The 18,268-nt window shown below is 40.6% G+C and overlaps 1 protein-coding gene across 1 annotated transcript; it reads right to left on the reverse strand.

Moving 5' to 3' along the window:
• Nucleotides 1–987: 987 nt before the first annotated feature.
• LOC142375579 (adenylate cyclase type 8) lies at nt 988–18,207 on the reverse strand. The gene is made up of 22 exons (XM_075459674.1): nt 18,152–18,207; nt 14,933–15,216; nt 13,073–13,284; nt 12,103–12,837; nt 9,739–9,888; nt 9,357–9,487; nt 8,522–8,633; nt 8,299–8,426; nt 7,929–8,081; nt 7,398–7,632; nt 7,084–7,254; nt 6,867–6,967; nt 5,628–5,829; nt 4,618–4,710; nt 4,366–4,523; nt 4,104–4,185; nt 3,755–3,913; nt 3,374–3,520; nt 3,128–3,220; nt 2,708–2,822; nt 2,349–2,551; nt 988–2,220 (listed from the first exon to the last, which is right to left on the reverse strand). Exons 3-22 carry the CDS (start codon nt 13,247–13,249, stop codon nt 2,005–2,007), a joined length of 3,561 nt encoding a protein of 1,186 aa, XP_075315789.1. The 5' UTR covers nt 13,250–13,284; nt 14,933–15,216; nt 18,152–18,207; the 3' UTR covers nt 988–2,004.
• Between the last annotated feature and the right edge of the window lie 61 nt (nt 18,208–18,268).

An 18,268-nucleotide genomic window follows, 5' to 3' on the forward strand; every position in this document is an offset into this window, starting at 1 on the left:
TAGGTTTCTAACCACCATTCAAAAACTGCATGTTTGGTTAATTGGTGATTCTGAATTGACCGTAGGAGTGAGTGTGAATGGTTGTTCGTCTCATTAACCCTCCTGTCTAGGGTGTACCCTGCCTTTTGCCCCAAAGGCCATTAGGAAAGGCTTCATCCATTTTATTTTATATCTCTGCATTAAGACCGTGGGTTACTTGACTCCCATATGTCCATGATTTAGTTTATTCTTTATAATCTGTCTCAGAAAAATATGAAAAATGAGGGGGGGGGGGGCCCAGTAAAGATCATTTCAAAACACAAAAAATATTTTTAAGTCCTCGGAGTGAGTCATCTTACAGAAATAGAAGATCAATGAACCGGCCTGGAACTCATCATTGAATACCCGCGCGAGCTGCAGCCATAACTAATGGAGAGAAGAGAAATCGACCTCACAGTCTCACAGGAAGGAAAATCCTTTCATTATAAGATTAGAATTTAACAGAGAATGTGTTTTGTTTTTTTTTAAATAGATTTTTGTTGTTGTTGTCATTGTTGCTGAAATCTAACACCTAACCTAACACCACCCCCTCCCAGAAGAAAACTTTTTTCAATGTGACCCTGTGTTGGTTTATGTGTATTTATTGTTCCTATTTAAAATATTTCCTAAAAGACGTCTAAAATGTTGTGCTTTTGTTACTTAATTCTGCTGCATTATAGGAAGGGCCATGCTAACTCCTACATTTCATCTAACCTCCTGTTACTGCTCTGGCATGAGACGTTTTCTTCCGTAGGACACACATTTTATTCCGTCCAGTTACCTATTACTGTCACCTACATACTTTTAAATCACATGAATGTAAGGCGTCACTTTAACTTTTACTGCAGAGTCAGAAACTTTTCTTTTCATTGTTATGGATGTTGCATGTTGCCCGGACTGAGTTACATTAACTCTGCTATAAGCGTCACGTTGAATGAAATAAAAAAGAAAAACCTCTGCTTCCTCGCTTTTATTTATTTGTCTTATTAGCAGAATTCACACCATTGTATTTTTCTGTAAAAAAATGTATAAAAAAATTAAACACAATGTCCATAGTTACTGTAAAATGAACTGTACAGTCTACCATTTTGTTGGCATAAACTCCCAGAATACCAACTTTTTTTAGAAGAGATTACATGATCACAAACACCGTTTGCAGTTATCATAAAAAGATCAGGTACATTGCACACACTGATGAAGACTCTCATTCATCTCTTTTTTTTTTTTACAGTTTTGACAGAAACTGAACTGAATAATTGGTGTACAGAACTGCATCAGAAACCCTGCTGAGGACGTTGCCTTGACTGAAAGTGCACACATAAAGGTTTTAAAATGATCGTGCCACTCGCATCAAGTATATGATGTGAAATATTACATAAAAAAACAACAACATTCTTTTGTTTTTTGGTTAACAAAGAAGAAGAATGACACGTGAGCTGATGATAAATACTGCCTCAATTAAAACAGCTGAAAATGTATAATATGTATAAAATGAAAAATAAGTACCAATCACTTAATAGATCATGGAACTTTAACTGTAAACAACACTATAATGATGCAAGACAATGCTGTATAAACACTAGTCAGTGCTGCATAGGCCATTTGAGCTGTTTCTTCGAGGTATTCAGTGTTTTGGCTCAGAGGTCTGACGTCTTGCTGAGGATCTTCCCAGCTAACAAAACGATCTGTTGGCTTTTTTTAAACTGTGAAATGGCATTTAGAAAATAGAAAGAAAACAGGGTTCTCAAGATGAGACGAAAGGCAGGTCCTTTCCACACTACTCTAAACCGCTGCACCATGACTTGAGAGATCTGATGGGTGATTTGCTCAGTATGCTGTCTGGCGTATCATGTTTTTTTCGGAGATATCTTGGGAAGTGAGCAGGACATGGACGAAAAAGGAACAAGGGCTTTGGTAGGACCGAATCCAACCTGTAAACCTGTAGGAAAAATGCTGCTGGACCCCAACGTTGTCTGGTTGCAGCTCTCAGCACTGCAGGTTGCAGGTAGTTATACCAAAATTCCCATTGTTCTCTCTAATCTTTTCTTTGTGTCGGGCCTGGACCAGACCAAACACCACTCCAGCCAGCGTCAAGCGTCCCCCTGACCGCCCCCCTAGGCGCACATCCGATCCAACGTTGGCCCTCTTGCTGCGCTTGGTGCTGATGAAATATGTGCGAACTTTCCCCTGGCACTCGCTTACCTACAGTACGACAACATACAGTACATTGTTAGAGTGGATTAATACCAGCATTTCATGCCCCAATTTCCTCTTCCTGAACAGGAATGCAACACTGGCTAAAAAACCGAACAGAGTTCTATTCAGCTCACCCCCTTGATGAATATTTTTCCACGTAGCTCCAGGACAAAACCCCACTCTGACAGGATCTTGCGGGTGGCCTCAGGCACCTGGATACATCCACTCACACCTGTGGTGTCCATGCGACTCGCCATGTTCACTGTTGATCCCCAAATATCATACTGTGGTTTGGTGGCACCGATTACCCCTGCAACCACTGGCCCATGGGCAATACCTGGAGGGGTCCAACGTCAGACATTAACTTTACATATTTCATAGCAGGTCAACACTAGCAGTCAGAACGGTTTAGCTGTCACTGGTGCTTTGCTTGTGTGTGTGTGTGTGTGTGTGTGTGTGTGTGTGTGTGTGTGTGTGGAGGTCAGCCACATACCCACACGCAGCTCAAAGTTTTGGGCAGAGTGCCTGTTAATCTCTTTCAAGGTCTCTTGCATTGCTAACGCAAACAAAACCAGCTCACTTAGATGATTCCACTCGTCCATCAATGTCTGAAAGAGAAAAAGATTGATGAAGGGTTTGATACAGCCAAAGGATATCAGTGCCAAGAAGGGAAGGAAGAAAAGTGAAAGCATAATGATGCAGACCGTGTACAACCTTATGGACAAAGAAAAACTGTATGCTTTGTAAAGTACAATTATAAACCGAATGTAGTTATTTTCTAGTTTATCAAACACCAATTTTAATATAAAAAAGTACAGCAAATGTAGATGAAACTGAAAAATAAAATAAATAGGATTTTCAATGTTATTTTACTTCTTCATGGACTTTGGAATTACACAGGAAAATCCCCTACCTGTCTTTTAGGAGCTAAACCAGATGCAGCCATGTAGCAGCTCCCGATAGTCTTGATCTTCTCCACATAGTGGAAGTATGACTCCTCCAGCAACTTGTTAGGAGAGACAAAAAAAATCATACATCACACCTAATTGGACTGAACAACAATGTCTTTGAATTATTTATTTCTTTTCAGATCGACAGTAATGATGATGATAATTGGCCCAAGAGGCAGCTTTGCTTCAACTTTCAATCCCACACTCACTTCGTCGAAGCCGGCAATGATCTCATTTAGCAGTCGAAGGCAGTCCACGCCTTCATGCTTAATCTCTTTCTGTTCAAAGTACTCATTGAACCCAGCAATGGAGGCAAACATAACTCCCACTTCATCATAGGAATGGGAGTAAAGCTCCTATAAAGACAGTTGTGTCATACACATTAACCATGATGGGGTTCAACTTCTTTTTATGATTCATTAACAAGCTGCTTTATTCAGTGCTGCATTAACTTGTGATAGAATGATGTCAGCCAATGCAGACCTTTGAAGTCAAAACATAATTTCAGAAGCAACAAAAAGCCACAGAATGCAGCATCATAAACTATGTTAACCTGATAGTCAGACTCTGGGACGAGGTGTTTTCAGTACCTCATCAAATTTACTCCGCTCCAGAAAATGTTGCGCTACATGCACGGGCAGGATGTTGTGCAACAAACACTCATTGTGTTCCCGCAACTCCCTCATGTCTTCCACCTCTTGCTGGGCCTGCAGACGCCACAGGAAGTCCAGTCTGGCCGTAGCCTCCCACTAGAGGCAAAAAGACGGAAAGATGCGACATCACCAGCATGTGACACTCCAATTAGCCATCCAGACAGTCTGTCTCTCAGCAGATTTGCTCTCAGCTATGCAGGTTGGAAAAATAAACTCATGGTGACTGACTTAAGAGACAGGCACTAGGAGCTAAACAAAGTAAATTCCTTAAACAGAGCACAATTACCTGCCGTCCATTGTAGAAGACAACAACGATGAACATTGCCATAAGAAGGATGGAAATTCCTTTTCTCCTGACATAGTGAGACCTGTAATTACGTGAAGTCAGATAATTTATTGTGTATAAGTATCTGTAAGTAAGACATGTAAAAACATTTTAAGATTTACTAACTTAATTTGTACTCAAACTAATGGCAGGCACAATCTAAACTCAACAGTAACATCAACTGATGAATTTTTTCAACTTTAAATCTACATTATATACCAACCTGTGCATATCGTGGCGTGCGAGAGTAACAAAGGCTAGATGAATGATGTACGAGTACACGGCCACCACCACCAGCAACACCGCCAGCTTGAGCAGAGAGTTTAGTCGCAGAAACACAGCACATGTTACCATGGCAACCACGCCACTCAACACAAAGATCTGAAGGGACAAAGAGATGGCCGACACCGCCGTCTTGACTTTGACTGACTTGACAGAAGATTAAAAACTGAAATTTAAACTTCTCCATCCTTACCTCTGGGTAAGTGCAGACTGTGAGTGAACGTGAGCCTGTTCTCATCATTTCCGCTGTATCAGCCTCTCCTGTGGCTGTAAAGACACACCACACCTACACATGGCACAAGACACCCAAAACATGTAAGTCCTGAGAGATGGATATCTTCTTTGGAAATGTAAAAGATTTAAGATGTGCTTTTTTTGCATTATTTTCCACATTTTAAGATGAAAAGGGCAGTCTCCTGATATCAGGTAGGTTTCTCTTTTCTTTCAGCGATGTAAACTAACCATTTTTAGAATAAAAAAAATCATCGCAAACTAAAAAAAAGGATCTCTTTCAACCTTAGGCCTCGCTTCTTACTTTGGATTATAAAAAACAAACATACATCAACTTCAATTTTTTCATAGAAAAACAGTATTATCATTAAGGAAGTTTAACACTCGCACCATTTTTATTCTCCACACACTCCATATGTAATTATTATTTCAGTAGCTGTCATCCGTATCGTCTGTCTGACGCTTAACATGTCGTGTTCAGTGGGTTTGAAAGCTTTAAACTGTTGATATTGCCACAAAGCAACAATGAAAGAAAGAAAAAAAGACAATGGACCAAAACAGTAAAAATTCATGGCAGACGGCCTTATAATGAGCTGAAATTTGCAATATATCTCCATGAAGGAATGAGGGCCCTACAGATTAAGAATTGTAGATGTCACCACGATAGACCCAGATTCTCACATATTCACATTCATATGCGACATCTTATCACAAAGTTGCTGGCTCTTGTTGTTGATATGGCCCGTTTTCTGTTATCTGAAGCACAAGCATAAGCAGGGGAGTATAACTTTGCTTTGTATGCTTTTCACGGGGGAATATGCAAATAACTGCACTTGGCCAGACTGACACTGACCTAGTTTACAAGGGTAAGTTACACAAGGAAAGTAGAACAGGTGCAAAACTGCAGATGGATGAAAAAGAAAAGTTGTGGTTAAAGTTTTTAGTAGGTCCCTGTGTTGTCCTCACTCTCACCATGTCAGTAGAGGTCAAGCCAAAGTTGATGGCAATGGCAGTGAGGGTGAGGAGGTTGCGGGCGCTGTTGTTTTCATGGATCCAGCAGCAGAAGTGCTGCAGTGCTTCAGGAGTCCACCTGAACTCCTCAGCAAGGGCGATCAGCAGCAGCAGCATGTAGGGAACCAGAAAGACTGAAAACTGGAGGACGGCAGGGTATTGCCTGTAGATGAACAACAAGCAGAGATTAGATCAGTAAGGATGTGGGGAAATGAATGAAAATGCCCATCGGGCAAAGAAAAGATTGAGAGTGTGACAGATGCTCTAAAAATATGTGACTTGAAGGCTTGTGTCGTTATGTATTATGATGAGCTCCTGGGCACAGATGGGTGAAAGGCCTCCTACTCATCTTACTGGGGATCAGAAACCCAGTCTGAACACAAAATCCTTCAAGATACGATTCATGTTTGTGTATCTTAAAAAGCCTTTGCAGAATAGGCACTGCTGTGTGGTAATTTTCCATCTCTTCATGGTCATTTTGTATTAATGATAGTCTATTTGAGCCTCATGTTGGTTGTGTTGTGTGTTGTTTAGGCAATTATATAGTTCACTTTGCATCCTTCATACATGTTTGATGTCGTTGTGATCTTTTTTACGTCACATTTACAAAGTAATTGTTGCCAATTTGTGTTGTTTTGTGTCCCATTTTGTGTCCCATTTTGGCCGTTTTGCATCTCTTTGTGACCATCTCCTCATTTCCATGTCAATTTAAATTAGTTTCACGTCACATTTTAGCATTAGTACATATTTGTGATGGATGGAAGGGTGATAAATTTTCCCCAATTTATGTTTGCTCTGCTTCTTACATTCATTCCTTTGTGCAGCTTTCTATATATATATATATATATATATATATATAAATTGCATTTTTTGAGCTAAAACCATGGGCTGCTCACAGTAATCTGTGGATGATTTACATGGATAAAATAGAGATTAAAAAAAGAAAAAAAGAAGTGTCCTATTTCTTGATTGCTGTTTGAATTTCATTCTTGATACTGCCTATAGATGGCACCAAAGTAGAAAAAAAGTTCATTACCACACATTGTGGAGAGTGAAAAGAATAGTGATGAAAATTCTTAGGGTTGAAATATGAAAAAAAAAAAAAATCAGCCAGTGATCAACAAGTTGATATTAATGCAAACGTATAATGGAACTTGAAAACTATGAATGAAGTCTGAGTGTTGATTGCTTGCTTCCCACCTGGGCGCAGGGATGACAGTCTGGGCAGCCATGAGGAAGATGAGCACGATGAAGGAACAGACCATGTTGGAGTTGAACATTTCATCTCTTATCTGGGAGAACTGGACGACCCAAAAGGAATCTGACATTTCAGTTTCCTTGTGCATTGATATCTTTGCTGATCTCAAAATATGTTGCTTTTATGGACTCTTTCTGACCTGCAGCTATACTGGCGTACCTTATCCTCGATGTGTGTGTCTTTGAACACGAGAGTTAGAGGAGTGATGTGCTCCTTTCGCATGCGTTCACTGCTTCGAACCTCAATAGCATGTTTGATGCGTTTGTTGATCTCTTTGCAGGTCGACTGCCATATGCTGGGCAGTGAGCCGTTTGTAAAAGAGGCCAGGATCTGCAGGGGAAGAACATGAATGATTGAACAGGTCCCTGCAGGTAAATTGCTTCATATATGCATTAAGACTGAAACCTCAAACAGCTTCACACAAGGCACATAATGTAAATGGCAACTTCCTCTCTGTTTTGTATCCCACTTACACTATTCATGTCAATGACAGGCCCAAAAGGGATCTCTGCGTTCCAGGTTCGAACATTCTTCTGGACTTTGGCGGGCTCGGCGTAGTCATCTTGGTTGCTCTCCTCCGGTGGGCAGATGAGGAAAGTGTCAATGTTGTGTTTTCGTAGAAACTCATTCCTGTCACGCCCGTGACCGTCCTCTGTCTTGTAGGTACCTTCTAGACAATCCAGTGTCGCCTTTGAGATGTGGATGCGTCTGGATGGGTTAGAAAGACCAAATACAAATATAAACTTTCCTCAATGAAGGTCAAAATATCAAATGAAATAAGCACTAATTTAGAGCTTCTGATCCCACGCAGTGGTTAAAAATCTTGCATCACCAGTTCAGTGAATAACACGTGGACAACAAGACAAAACTGTCATAACCTTTTCATTATGTGAAATCCAATTGCTTTGATTCTAAAAAATCATCTTGTGGAGCGCCTGGAAATCAGCGAGGCACATTTTTGCGGCACAGATCAAACACATCAGGTGGTTCTCTGCTCTACTCACCCCGGTATACCTCCGGCTTCCAGCATGTTGGCGATGCCCACATCCCAGGACCAGACATCAAACTGCCACTTCTGCAGGCCCAGCACGCCGCAGAGGACAGATCCGGAGTGGATGCCGATCCTCATGTTCATGTTAAAGTTTAGTTGCTTCAGTCTGGGGTTAAGAATGTGACCATGTTAAAATGTTACAACACCCTAACCCTCTTAATCCTATCAATGTGTTTTAGAAGTCAAATGTAATTGCTCTGTGGCTAAACTTGCATCAAACTTTCCCAGATAAGTGGAAGGCGCGCTTCTATTTTTGACTGTTTTTTGACTGAACAACATCGTTCTGCTGCTGCCCTCCAGCTGTATGCCAAGTCAGCACTAACCGTATAGTGCTGATCATAGCTAGGCCCATCTCAACGCAGTAACGCGCATGGCCACGCTGTGGCTCAGGGACCCCAGACACGCAATAGTAACAGTCTCCCAGTAACTTTATCCGCAAACAGTGGTGCTCCTGTGATGAGAGATGAAATAAGAGATCATCAGACTGAAAGCTTTGTAAGGATCATCTGTCAAATTTATTAGAAAATAAAAGGCTCGGGTTCTCACCTCAGCCAGACGGTCAAAGCGTCCAAAGAGCTCATTGAGGGTTCGAACCAACTCCTGGGCTGAAAGGTTCATTGACAACTGAGTGAAGCCTTTGATATCTGCAAAAAGGATGCTGTAGAGAGGAAAGAAATTGGTGGGGAAAAACCTTTTGTGCACAGACCTGCTAACATAAAGGCAAGAAGCTTCCCAAATAATGCCATTCGAAAGGGATGATACCTTTGAGAAACTTTTTTTCACAAAAATCCTCTAAAAAACAGCCTGGTAATATTACCTCTGAGCCTAGGACACCATCTGTCACACCCACATCTTCTCTGCTCCTGAGTAATACTCTCCTCCCTGTGTCTCTATGTGTGTGTGTCTGATTGCAAGAGCTTAGAGAGATGTGTTAATTCTGAGAACAGCCTCGTCAGCTGCACCTCAACTCAATTAAAAACCCTTCCAGATTGGAGAATCTGATTTAATTATTCACTTCTGCTGCTTTTCAGCATTCAACTGGTTCCTGCATTTGCACATATCCTGTTCTCCATCTACCCTGAACCTTGCTGGCTTTTTCAGTCCAGTTCTGCTTTGAACCTGGCCTGAACTCTTCTTCCATCCAGTCCATTTCCACACTCCACAACCCTGCACACTTAAGGTAAACCTGCAGGTCTGTTCAATCTGTTAAGTCACCAGCAGTCATCAGTCAATCTGTCCATACCTCTGTCTGTGCTCGTGCTAAACAGTTTGGGTTTTAACAGACTATCACACTTAAATATCAATCTGTTCTACTTAATATTTGAACATAAAACAATACAGGCCACAAATACAAGCCTTGTAAATACTAATGTGTGTGTACCTGACATCTTTGTACTGGTGGATATAGATCTTGTGAAACTCCTGGGGGTTGAGTTCATCTTCCATAGAGCTCATGTCAGCAATCATTTCCAAGGCAACAAAGCGAGGCAGGATTGACAACACCAGGCGCTCCTGTGACAGTCAAGTCATCAGTGAATTGCATGTCCAGGATCATGTGAATTTATATTTGCATTTAGACTTTAAGAAAAAAATTAATTAAACTTAGGATTATTAGCCTGGCATAAACAGAACAACTGTTTATCGTTTAAGAGGTTGTATAAATATTAGTTTTTTTCTGATAGTGATGACTGTGGAGAGATTATATCACCACCCAACAATTCCTCCAGCTAAATAATACTGGACCGTGGCAGCCTTCAGCGTACCTGTCTCTGGTTCTCTTGCTCTAGTTTGAGGCGACCCTCAATGCAGCGCCGCGTCTCTAGGAAAACCTGTCTCTGGGCATGGTCTGTCAAGTAATGGATGAACAAGCCAGCTGTGTTCATACCCAGATACAGCAGGCCTTTGGCAAACACCTGCATCCAAAGAGTTTACAAAGTCATTATTATCTTTATTATTATCCTTTTTGGACCAAGATAAAGGTAAGGAAAATGTCAGAAGGGAAACTTCGTATGTATGGTAAGCCTTTGTGTTATGTCTTGATAATAGGTGGCAGAAAACAACTAAAAATCCCATACAGTATTTCAGTTAGTGAACCCAGGCAATGGATCAGAAAATAAACCAAACGAACCGTAAAAAGTACAATTTTTTTCACCACAAAGCTCAAACTCACTCATACAGGCTCATGCTCTTTCTTGAACATTGCGCTCTGACTCTGCTATCCCTACGCACAACGCAGTCTCAGTCCAGATGGTTATCATCTGTAGTTCCGCAGTGGTTGAACAAGCTATCAATCACTATTAGAGCAGAGATGTACCTCTCTATCTTTACAAACCACTTTAGACTCAGCTTTCCTCAGAACACCTCCTCTCCTAATACTCTAACACCCTAACAGGCCTACCTCGCATTACTTTGCACTTCTTTATCTCTTCAACTTGCACTTTGTCTTAAATAGATTTAGTACTTAATGCTTATGCCATGGTTTCTTAATGTAGTGCAGTATCTGCTAAATGACCTCATGTAACATTGGAAGACAAAAACCTTGAGCTTGACAGGATAACCATGCCGTCTTCTGCAAAATAAACGTTCAAAATGCTGATCCGTTGAAAGATTCAAAGGTTCTTTACAAACATTTTGGAAAAAAACTTTTAAAAATCTATATAGGGGCAAATAACTATTTACTATGTGAAGATACAGTGGGTTTAATGTTTCTCTGCTCTATGTTTTGGTAGTCAGTCTGAAAATGACTGATACAGTGATGTCACACATCACAATGTAAAAGTCACATGGCAAAGTACAGTCTGGAGTTCTCAGCAGAAAGACGCCTTGTAATTTATTGTTCTCTAAAGAAAACTTCAGTCTCTTCAGGGTGCTATGTGTAGCATTCATTACCATTGCTGGAGAACTAGAATGGAACACTAAAACAGCCTCCCGAAACGGAGGAGTAAAGGCAGAGTTAACGCTGGTCAGCCTTTCTCGATTTTAAAAGTCTAACAACCAAAGGTCTTCAGAGGCTCGTTGCATTTGTCCGATTTCAGCCTCCACGTCTCCTCTGTTCTCTGTCCTCTTACCTGTGAACCAGCAATCATTTTACAGTCAGGTACTTTTAAGGATGTCTCTATTTCTGAAGTGCACCTGGAGGAGAGAGAAGTGACGAAGCCATCCCACTAGACGCATGTGTAGAAAGCCCCCTATAAACCCCCGATAGCTGTGGATAACAACAACATGGCAGCTATGAGCTAACAGTGCAATAGTACGCGTTCATTCATTCATTCGGCTTAAAGTATTGGTGAAATAAAGACAGATAATGCCAGCTGTATTGTCTATCCCCTTTTCTCTCCGTTATATGGATATACGCAGATCTTGAGTAATCTAAATATCTTCCGAAGGATGCCGACTTTCACCAAAATCTATTATCGGTGAGTGGATTAACGTATTTTAGGCCAGAAATAAGGTCCAGGTTTAAAAAAAAAATGAACTTCTCCTTTAAGAGAGTTACAAATAGGAAATGTAAAGATAAAGCAAAGGTGCAGAACAGAGCAAAGACTATCATTATTACATGTTTGCCTCAGAATGGTGGACAGGTGCACATTGTTTTTGGTTAAATTAAAGAGCCTATATTATGTTAATTAACAAACCAATTTTTTTATTTTAGGGGCATAAAAGAAATAGGCTTAAAGTTGAAAAAATACATTTTACTCATTGCAGAGAACTCAGTTCTCATGTCACGTTCTGTCCCTTTTAGCTCCTGTCTCTTTAACACCCTCCTCCCAGAAGGACCAGTCTTCTCTGATTGGTCCGAAATAGTGGACTGAGTAGCAGTGGCATATTCTTTGTTTGATGTGTGCTAAACAAGTCACAAGGCAGGCATTGTGTACATGTATTTCATGGTGACGTCATGAGATAAACAAAACAAAACATGAATTACAAATGAGGTGACTTGTTACAGCACAAAATTATATTTGAAACTACACAGGAAGCCAACTAAGTAATATTTTCAATTAAGACTGAAGTAGTAGGACAAAGGAATGTTAACCATTGAAAGGAAGCTTGATTTTGTATTAAATCAGAAATAGAACTTTTAAACGTAACACATCAATACTTAAAGGGAAGCAAGAGGATTTTCTCACCTTTTTAAAAAGCACAGCCTCATTGTAGTAGTGCACTATCTCCACCACAAGATGCAGAATTGAGGTGAGGGAGCCGGCACACATGGCCCACAGCAGAGGCAATGGCAGCAGAGTGTATGTTGCAAAAAGTGTGAACAAAACATACCATGATGGGTCTTTCTCTAATCCATACCCTAGTCCCCCCAGGACCTGTGTGGTCTGCGAAAACCAGCTCACGAGGCCAGCAAAGTGAAGCCACTCTGGGGACATGGAGTCTTTGCATGTTAACACCCCGACACACAGTGCTACAGCAAACACCATGAAAATGCCTGTTAGGCAGCCACACAGAGTGTCTGTTACGGCATCCGGGTCCAGTGCCAGGTACAGAACCAAGACGTGCAGCTTGGCCACTGCATCGATCACATTGGTGACGGCTAGAGAATTGCGTCTCTGATGAGAAGAGTATTGCTGGTAGAGTTTCTCCAGATCACGTGACTTGAAAGTGTGCCTCAGCGTGGGTATGTAAACACCATGAATAGTTTTACCCCAGTGCACAAAGAAGTCTGCATCACTGGTGTAGTCCTGTGCCGGACCACTGGAGCTGCGATGTGTGCTTGTGGAACCATGGGCCTGGACTCTGAATGTGGACGAGCGACGTTTGGTGACCCCACGAGAGCCCTTGCTGCGGATTTGCCTGTTGATTTCATCTATGTAGGTGTCCGTCACAAAGATTTTGCTTGCTGGTTCCACACCCGCCTGTCAAAAAGGGGAACCAGTGAGATATTACGAAGTGTCTTCACACTGTGGTACATAGTTTCTAATGATCAATAGTGAAAAATTGAATATGAGTTTCAGTCTGTGTTAGTTTTTCTTATCATGGACACGGTAGCCTCATAATCTTGCAAAGGAATGTGCAAAAGAAAAGGGGACAAAAGCAGTGGAAACCATCCTGGACGTAACAAATCTACTGATGATTGGAACAGTCCATCACCTGAGCGCTGAGCTCCTGCTGGATGATGATGTGTTTCACTGCGTTCTGCCACAGCATCTTTTTCCGCCTGAGCCCGGGAGACAGTGAGGCGCTCAGACAGGGAGGCTCATGCAACTCCATGGGGGAGATCTGGGTTGTGTCAGAAAAGGTCACCATGTTGATGACATCAGCTGACATTACCTGCTGGTCTCAGTTTAGGAGAAAGCAATAGGCTGGAACATGAAGGAGAAGGAGACAGAAGAGAGAAATCAGATCATGAGGAGGCTTTAACTTTGTTTTATCACGTCCTTGTGATTGACATGTTCTCCTGTCTGTAGACCCAATGATTAATGACTAAGGAAAACGATATTATATTCTGATTAATGTACCATCTAACATCTTTTAAACTCACTTCAACTTTTTTAACTTTATCCAACTGATATAAATTAGTGTTACAGTTGTGATTTAAAGTCTGTGAAGTCTTTGGGAGGTTGTAAATGTAAGTACACAGAACCAAGTATTACTTTGTTAAATATCACCATGAAAAAGGATCCAAAATGTGCACCTTTGCCTAAGGAATCAGTTTTGAAACCCTTGTGCAGCAAAAACTGCAGTTACACTTTTTTGGTAACCGTTGACCAGTCCTGAACTTCAGTTTGTAGGAATGTCTGCCAATGTCTGTGTACACAGAAGTGTGATCTTTGTTGACATATAGTAGACCTCTTCAGGAGTCTGAATACTTCAAAGTTGCCTGCGACCTTTTCCAGCCTAATGAGCACCGGTAAATCTTTTTCTGATGACTTCAAAATGTCCCAGAATGTCTGTGCTATGATACACCTCCACAAAAGCACAGGCTTTAATGAGCCGCGATCTTTACATCGAACAAGGCTCCCAGTAACACGTGATTGTCATCCCTTTAATTAGGAAACACTAATTTTGTGAATATGAACGCAAAATATGAACATTATGTTATAGAATTTTTGTTAGGTACTAAATATGCACAAATAGCAAATAGAACATAGAAAATAACACATTGCAAACAATAGCATATAACGTGTGAAATATGTAGTTATAACAGAAAAATATATTTGTCTTATTTCTTTTCTTATAAACACTCTCTGGAGGTTGTAGTCTACCAACTTTACAGCCACACCACACAATTATTATTCTTTCCACACTAAAGGCATTGTTATAATGATTTCAAATTTCTGAAGGATACTTGTCATTTTGTGTGTGAAGACTTCATGGAAATACTGTCATTTTAGCTCCTCATAAAGATCTAGCAAAAGAAATGGAGCAATTTCCTTCAAAGATATATTCAATTAATGATCAATATTTCATGTTTAAATCCATCTGAGGTTCCCGATTCATGCTGACAGACGCGGTTATGTAGCACACTCTCAAAATGCCACCTGACTGGCTCCACATGTTGACACAATCTGTGCCAGAAGAAAGGCAGCTTTCAAATGAATTATCTGGTGGCCAAATTTAGCCCTGAGCTGGTTAATGCTCTGAGTTAAATTCCTCCAGGTCCTTCTGGCTCTTCATGCTGCTGTCCAAGCCTCTAGCAGCCCACTGTCACCAGCCTCTTTCTCACTCAGATTATGTACTGTACCCACACTTGACAGACTGGATATGAAAGACTTCACAGTTCAAGCTTCATTTTTCTTCACATCTGTCATTGTGGCAGTTTGATCAAACATGTACTGTGAGTTGTTTTGGGAGCATCAAACAGAAATTCCCTCAGTGGAAAAATCCCTTTTTCATGGCTCTAAGCCTGCGCACCGCTAATTTCAATCATCAAGAGTATGCCACATTTAAATTTGACCAAGTACACTACAGTCTACAACCACCCTGGTTTAGCATCAATACAATACTGACCAGTGCTGTTTTACATTTTGTGTCTCTTCTCCTCTTGTGCTGCTTTTGTCACAGGATGAAAGCAGCCAGCTTGTCATAATCCACTTCTGCGGATTCCATTGCACAGCAATTGCAAACGGATACGAAAACAAAGACATAAGCCATATAAGGAAAAAAAAAAGGAAAGAAATCCCAACCGGGACAAGTTATACGTTCACCGAAAGTGTTTGGACTCGTTCTGGCAGCATTGTAGGTCACCACCTGGACACTTTAGAATTGAAGTCACCAACTGCCACAAAGTGGAGCTGCAGGAGTGAAGAATGCAAAGAGGATTAATTAGTCAGCAGCCACTCTCACTGGTCAGTAAAGCTGAGTTCACTGGCCTCAAGACAACTCCAGGATAAATGCAGTGCTCTCGTCTTTTTAAAACAAGGTTTGATACACCAATAAATTAAATACCAACAGAAAAAGAGCTTATTTACATTCCTCCCTGATACACAGTTTAAAAAAAAAAATTTTCTCCCATTCTGATGTCATCACAGACGCGTTGCCTCTTCACTATGTTTGTGCTCTTGGCTACTTTAGAATCGGCCAGAGCAATTACAGACGCAGGTGTGACAAGTTCCTTTAAGGCTGTGCACAGTTATAAACAGTATGTAAAAGGCCCACAAAATCTGGCAGTGCAAAAGTAAGGAGGCCCAAGATGAGTCACCGCCCATCTTCACAGGACCTGGAGGAGATTCAGTGCTAAACAGAAATAAATAAAAAGGCCTTTTCTAGACCTTTAAAGTAATGTGTTGTAGTCTTAACAGACCACCGGACATCTAACTTTTAATGTAATCTTCATTAAGGAAAAAAATAATAATTTGCGCATGTTTATATTGAGTTTCATACAACTACATACATTGCTACTTTTTAAGCTTTCTTCAATTATTAAACAACACCACTAATATCTTAATCCAAAGCACCAAAGCACGCCCCTCCCCCCAATCTCTTTATAGCATGCCTACATCTGTTTGGGACTCCACAAGGTGCAACAGGAGTGATCATTCCAATATTTGACAACAGTAATGCATTCAGGGTGATCAGACAGGACTTTAAGACATTAATGCAGCAAAGTATTTGCCATTGTGGGTGGTTTTCCTTAAACAGGTTTTGGTGCTGTGAAGGCGTGAGGATAAACTAAACTTCTCCACTAAAAAAGTAAATATTATCAAGAACAACTGACTTGTGAGAATTGAGGAATATGTTTTCCTGACAGCTTCAGCGGGTCTGTGGTCTACATGGTGGTAAGTTGGTTTAAGTTTTTGAGACTTGCTAATTGTTTTCAGGTATAATTCAAAGCCCTTTAGGCTGATCTAATGAGTCCCCATCTGTTCCCGAGTGACTGCTTAGCTTAGACCTTTCACACTGATTACTGGACATCTAAATATAGCCCTCAGGTTTGAGGGATGTTGTTTTACTATGACTGATACCACATCAGCATAGAGCTCTGATACTTACCAAGTAATGCATTGCAGTAAATCAACTTTGAACATTATTTATGTGATATCGCACCAGGTTGCAACGAGGGATAAGGAGAAAGTCAGTGGAGATCGTTATGGAATAATAAGCTTGTGCCTGGGACTGTCAGTCTACTTTTAGCATCGCAATTAGTTCCACCTGAAAGAGGTGTAGTTCAGCTATGGACAAACCAAAGAAACTAATTAGCATTAAGGCTGACTACTTTGGATGTACAGTAATCAGCTGACTCTTATCCGCGCTGAAGCCAAACCAGCAACAGAACTGACCTTATGGCCCATGCTTACATGCCAGAAATGTCACCTACGCCAAAGACAGAGATCTATTTGTGTCTCCTGGTGTGCATCGGTGATGCGCTCCTGTAACTTGTATGTGAGGCGTAAGACTGGTGTCAGACAGTGTTAGCTATTGTTGGCAGTTGCACAAAGCTCTTTTGTAGTGAAAGTGTGCACAGGTCATTTGAGGACAAAGTATAGACTTTCGTAATGACGCTCCACCTGAGTTGCCATCAAGCCCATTTTGTGTTGTAATAGAATAAATATTCACAGTTGTATCTTGAAATGACAACTTCTTAAACCACATTATAGAAATATAAACCCTTAAAAGACACATAGACTGAAAGAGTTGTAAAGCAATTGAAGTGAATTTGATAGAGAAGAATCGCCGAACCGGTGTAAAAATGAGTGATGAAGGAGTCTGCTGACAAGAACTCAGTCGAACAAAAGAAATCTTTATTTCTGTCGTCAGGTTCGTGTCTAATTTACAGAAAGATGCATCTTCTGGAGAAAGTCTGTGTCCAATAGCCCTATGAAATCCTTTCTGCTCTTGGAGAGATAGTCCCTTACTTTTAAAGAAGATTCAAGGCCACTTGTCCAGGCGTTAAGCCAAAAGATATGGTCTGACTGTACGAATGTCTCATATCAAATCTTATTTGGTAATGCAAGGGCTTGTTTTTCAGTGTATCTCAGTGTCTTGCACGGAGACGCACGGAGGCGTCTTGAAATTAACCAGCTGTGGACTCATTAAACTCTGGTTCGTCCATTTTGTCTGTGGACTCAATGAACTCAGTTCAGATTTCCTCATGTGCCTTGGGCCCCATTTTGCCTGTGAGTCCAAACACCTCACAATCAACAATGATATGAATGAGTTTAGCTTCTCTCTGTAGCTGTTGTGGGTCCGTGGCCATTTAGAGATTATTTGCTGTGTTGTTTTTTTTTAATAAAATTAGTTTATTTTGTAGTTATATCATTTTCTAGCTGATTTGATAGAAATTGTGCTGGATTGATTTGAGCTTCTTTCTGGTTCTACTGAGTCAATTTCAAATCATGTTAAGCTTTTGCAATTATTTTGAGCCTTACAATTTTTTCAGACATTTTATTATTAGCTTTTATTAGGTTCAAAGTTCAAAGTAACAGCAAAGGCTCTGGTCCAGGAGTCCCATGACCTCTTGGGTGCCCTGGATATGTATGGATCCCTTCATTTAAAAGACTAGGAAATTGGAAAGTGCGACTGGCTAATTCCTCTGATTAAAGGAGAAGCATCTCGACCAAAGTAGATCCCAAATTGTGAATGTACTAAAGTTGTGATACTTTGTAAAATGTAAAAAAAAAAAACACAATGCGATGAATTCTCATAAACCAAGACTTTATTCATAATAGAAAACAGAAAACAAACAAAATGTTAAAATTGGACATTTTATTATGCAGTGAAAACTGTTACCTTATCTTGAGTTTGATGGCAGCAACATGCTTCAGAAAGGTTTGGACAGGGCCATGTTTACCACCGTGTAGAATCTCCTTTAAAAAAAAAAAACAATAATCTTAAGTGTCCAGCAAC

This window comes from Odontesthes bonariensis, chromosome 24 (assembly GCF_027942865.1).
Source record: "Odontesthes bonariensis isolate fOdoBon6 chromosome 24, fOdoBon6.hap1, whole genome shotgun sequence".
Classification (NCBI taxonomy): domain Eukaryota; kingdom Metazoa; phylum Chordata; class Actinopteri; order Atheriniformes; family Atherinopsidae; genus Odontesthes; species Odontesthes bonariensis.

What these genes read in the sequence shown, in the direction of transcription:
- LOC142375579 (XM_075459674.1), bottom strand. Translation starts at nt 13,249, where the DNA reads ATGTCAGCTGATGTCATCAACATGGTGACCTTTTCTGACACAACCCAG. An exon ending in GCTATGATCAGCACTATACG is followed by an intron (nt 8,082 to 8,298) that starts GTTAGTGCTGAC and finishes TCTTAACCCCAG; the next exon opens with ACTGAAGCAACTAAACTTTA. An exon ending in GCACGCCACGATATGCACAG is followed by an intron (nt 4,186 to 4,365) that starts GTTGGTATATAA and finishes ACGTAATTACAG; the next exon opens with GTCTCACTATGTCAGGAGAA.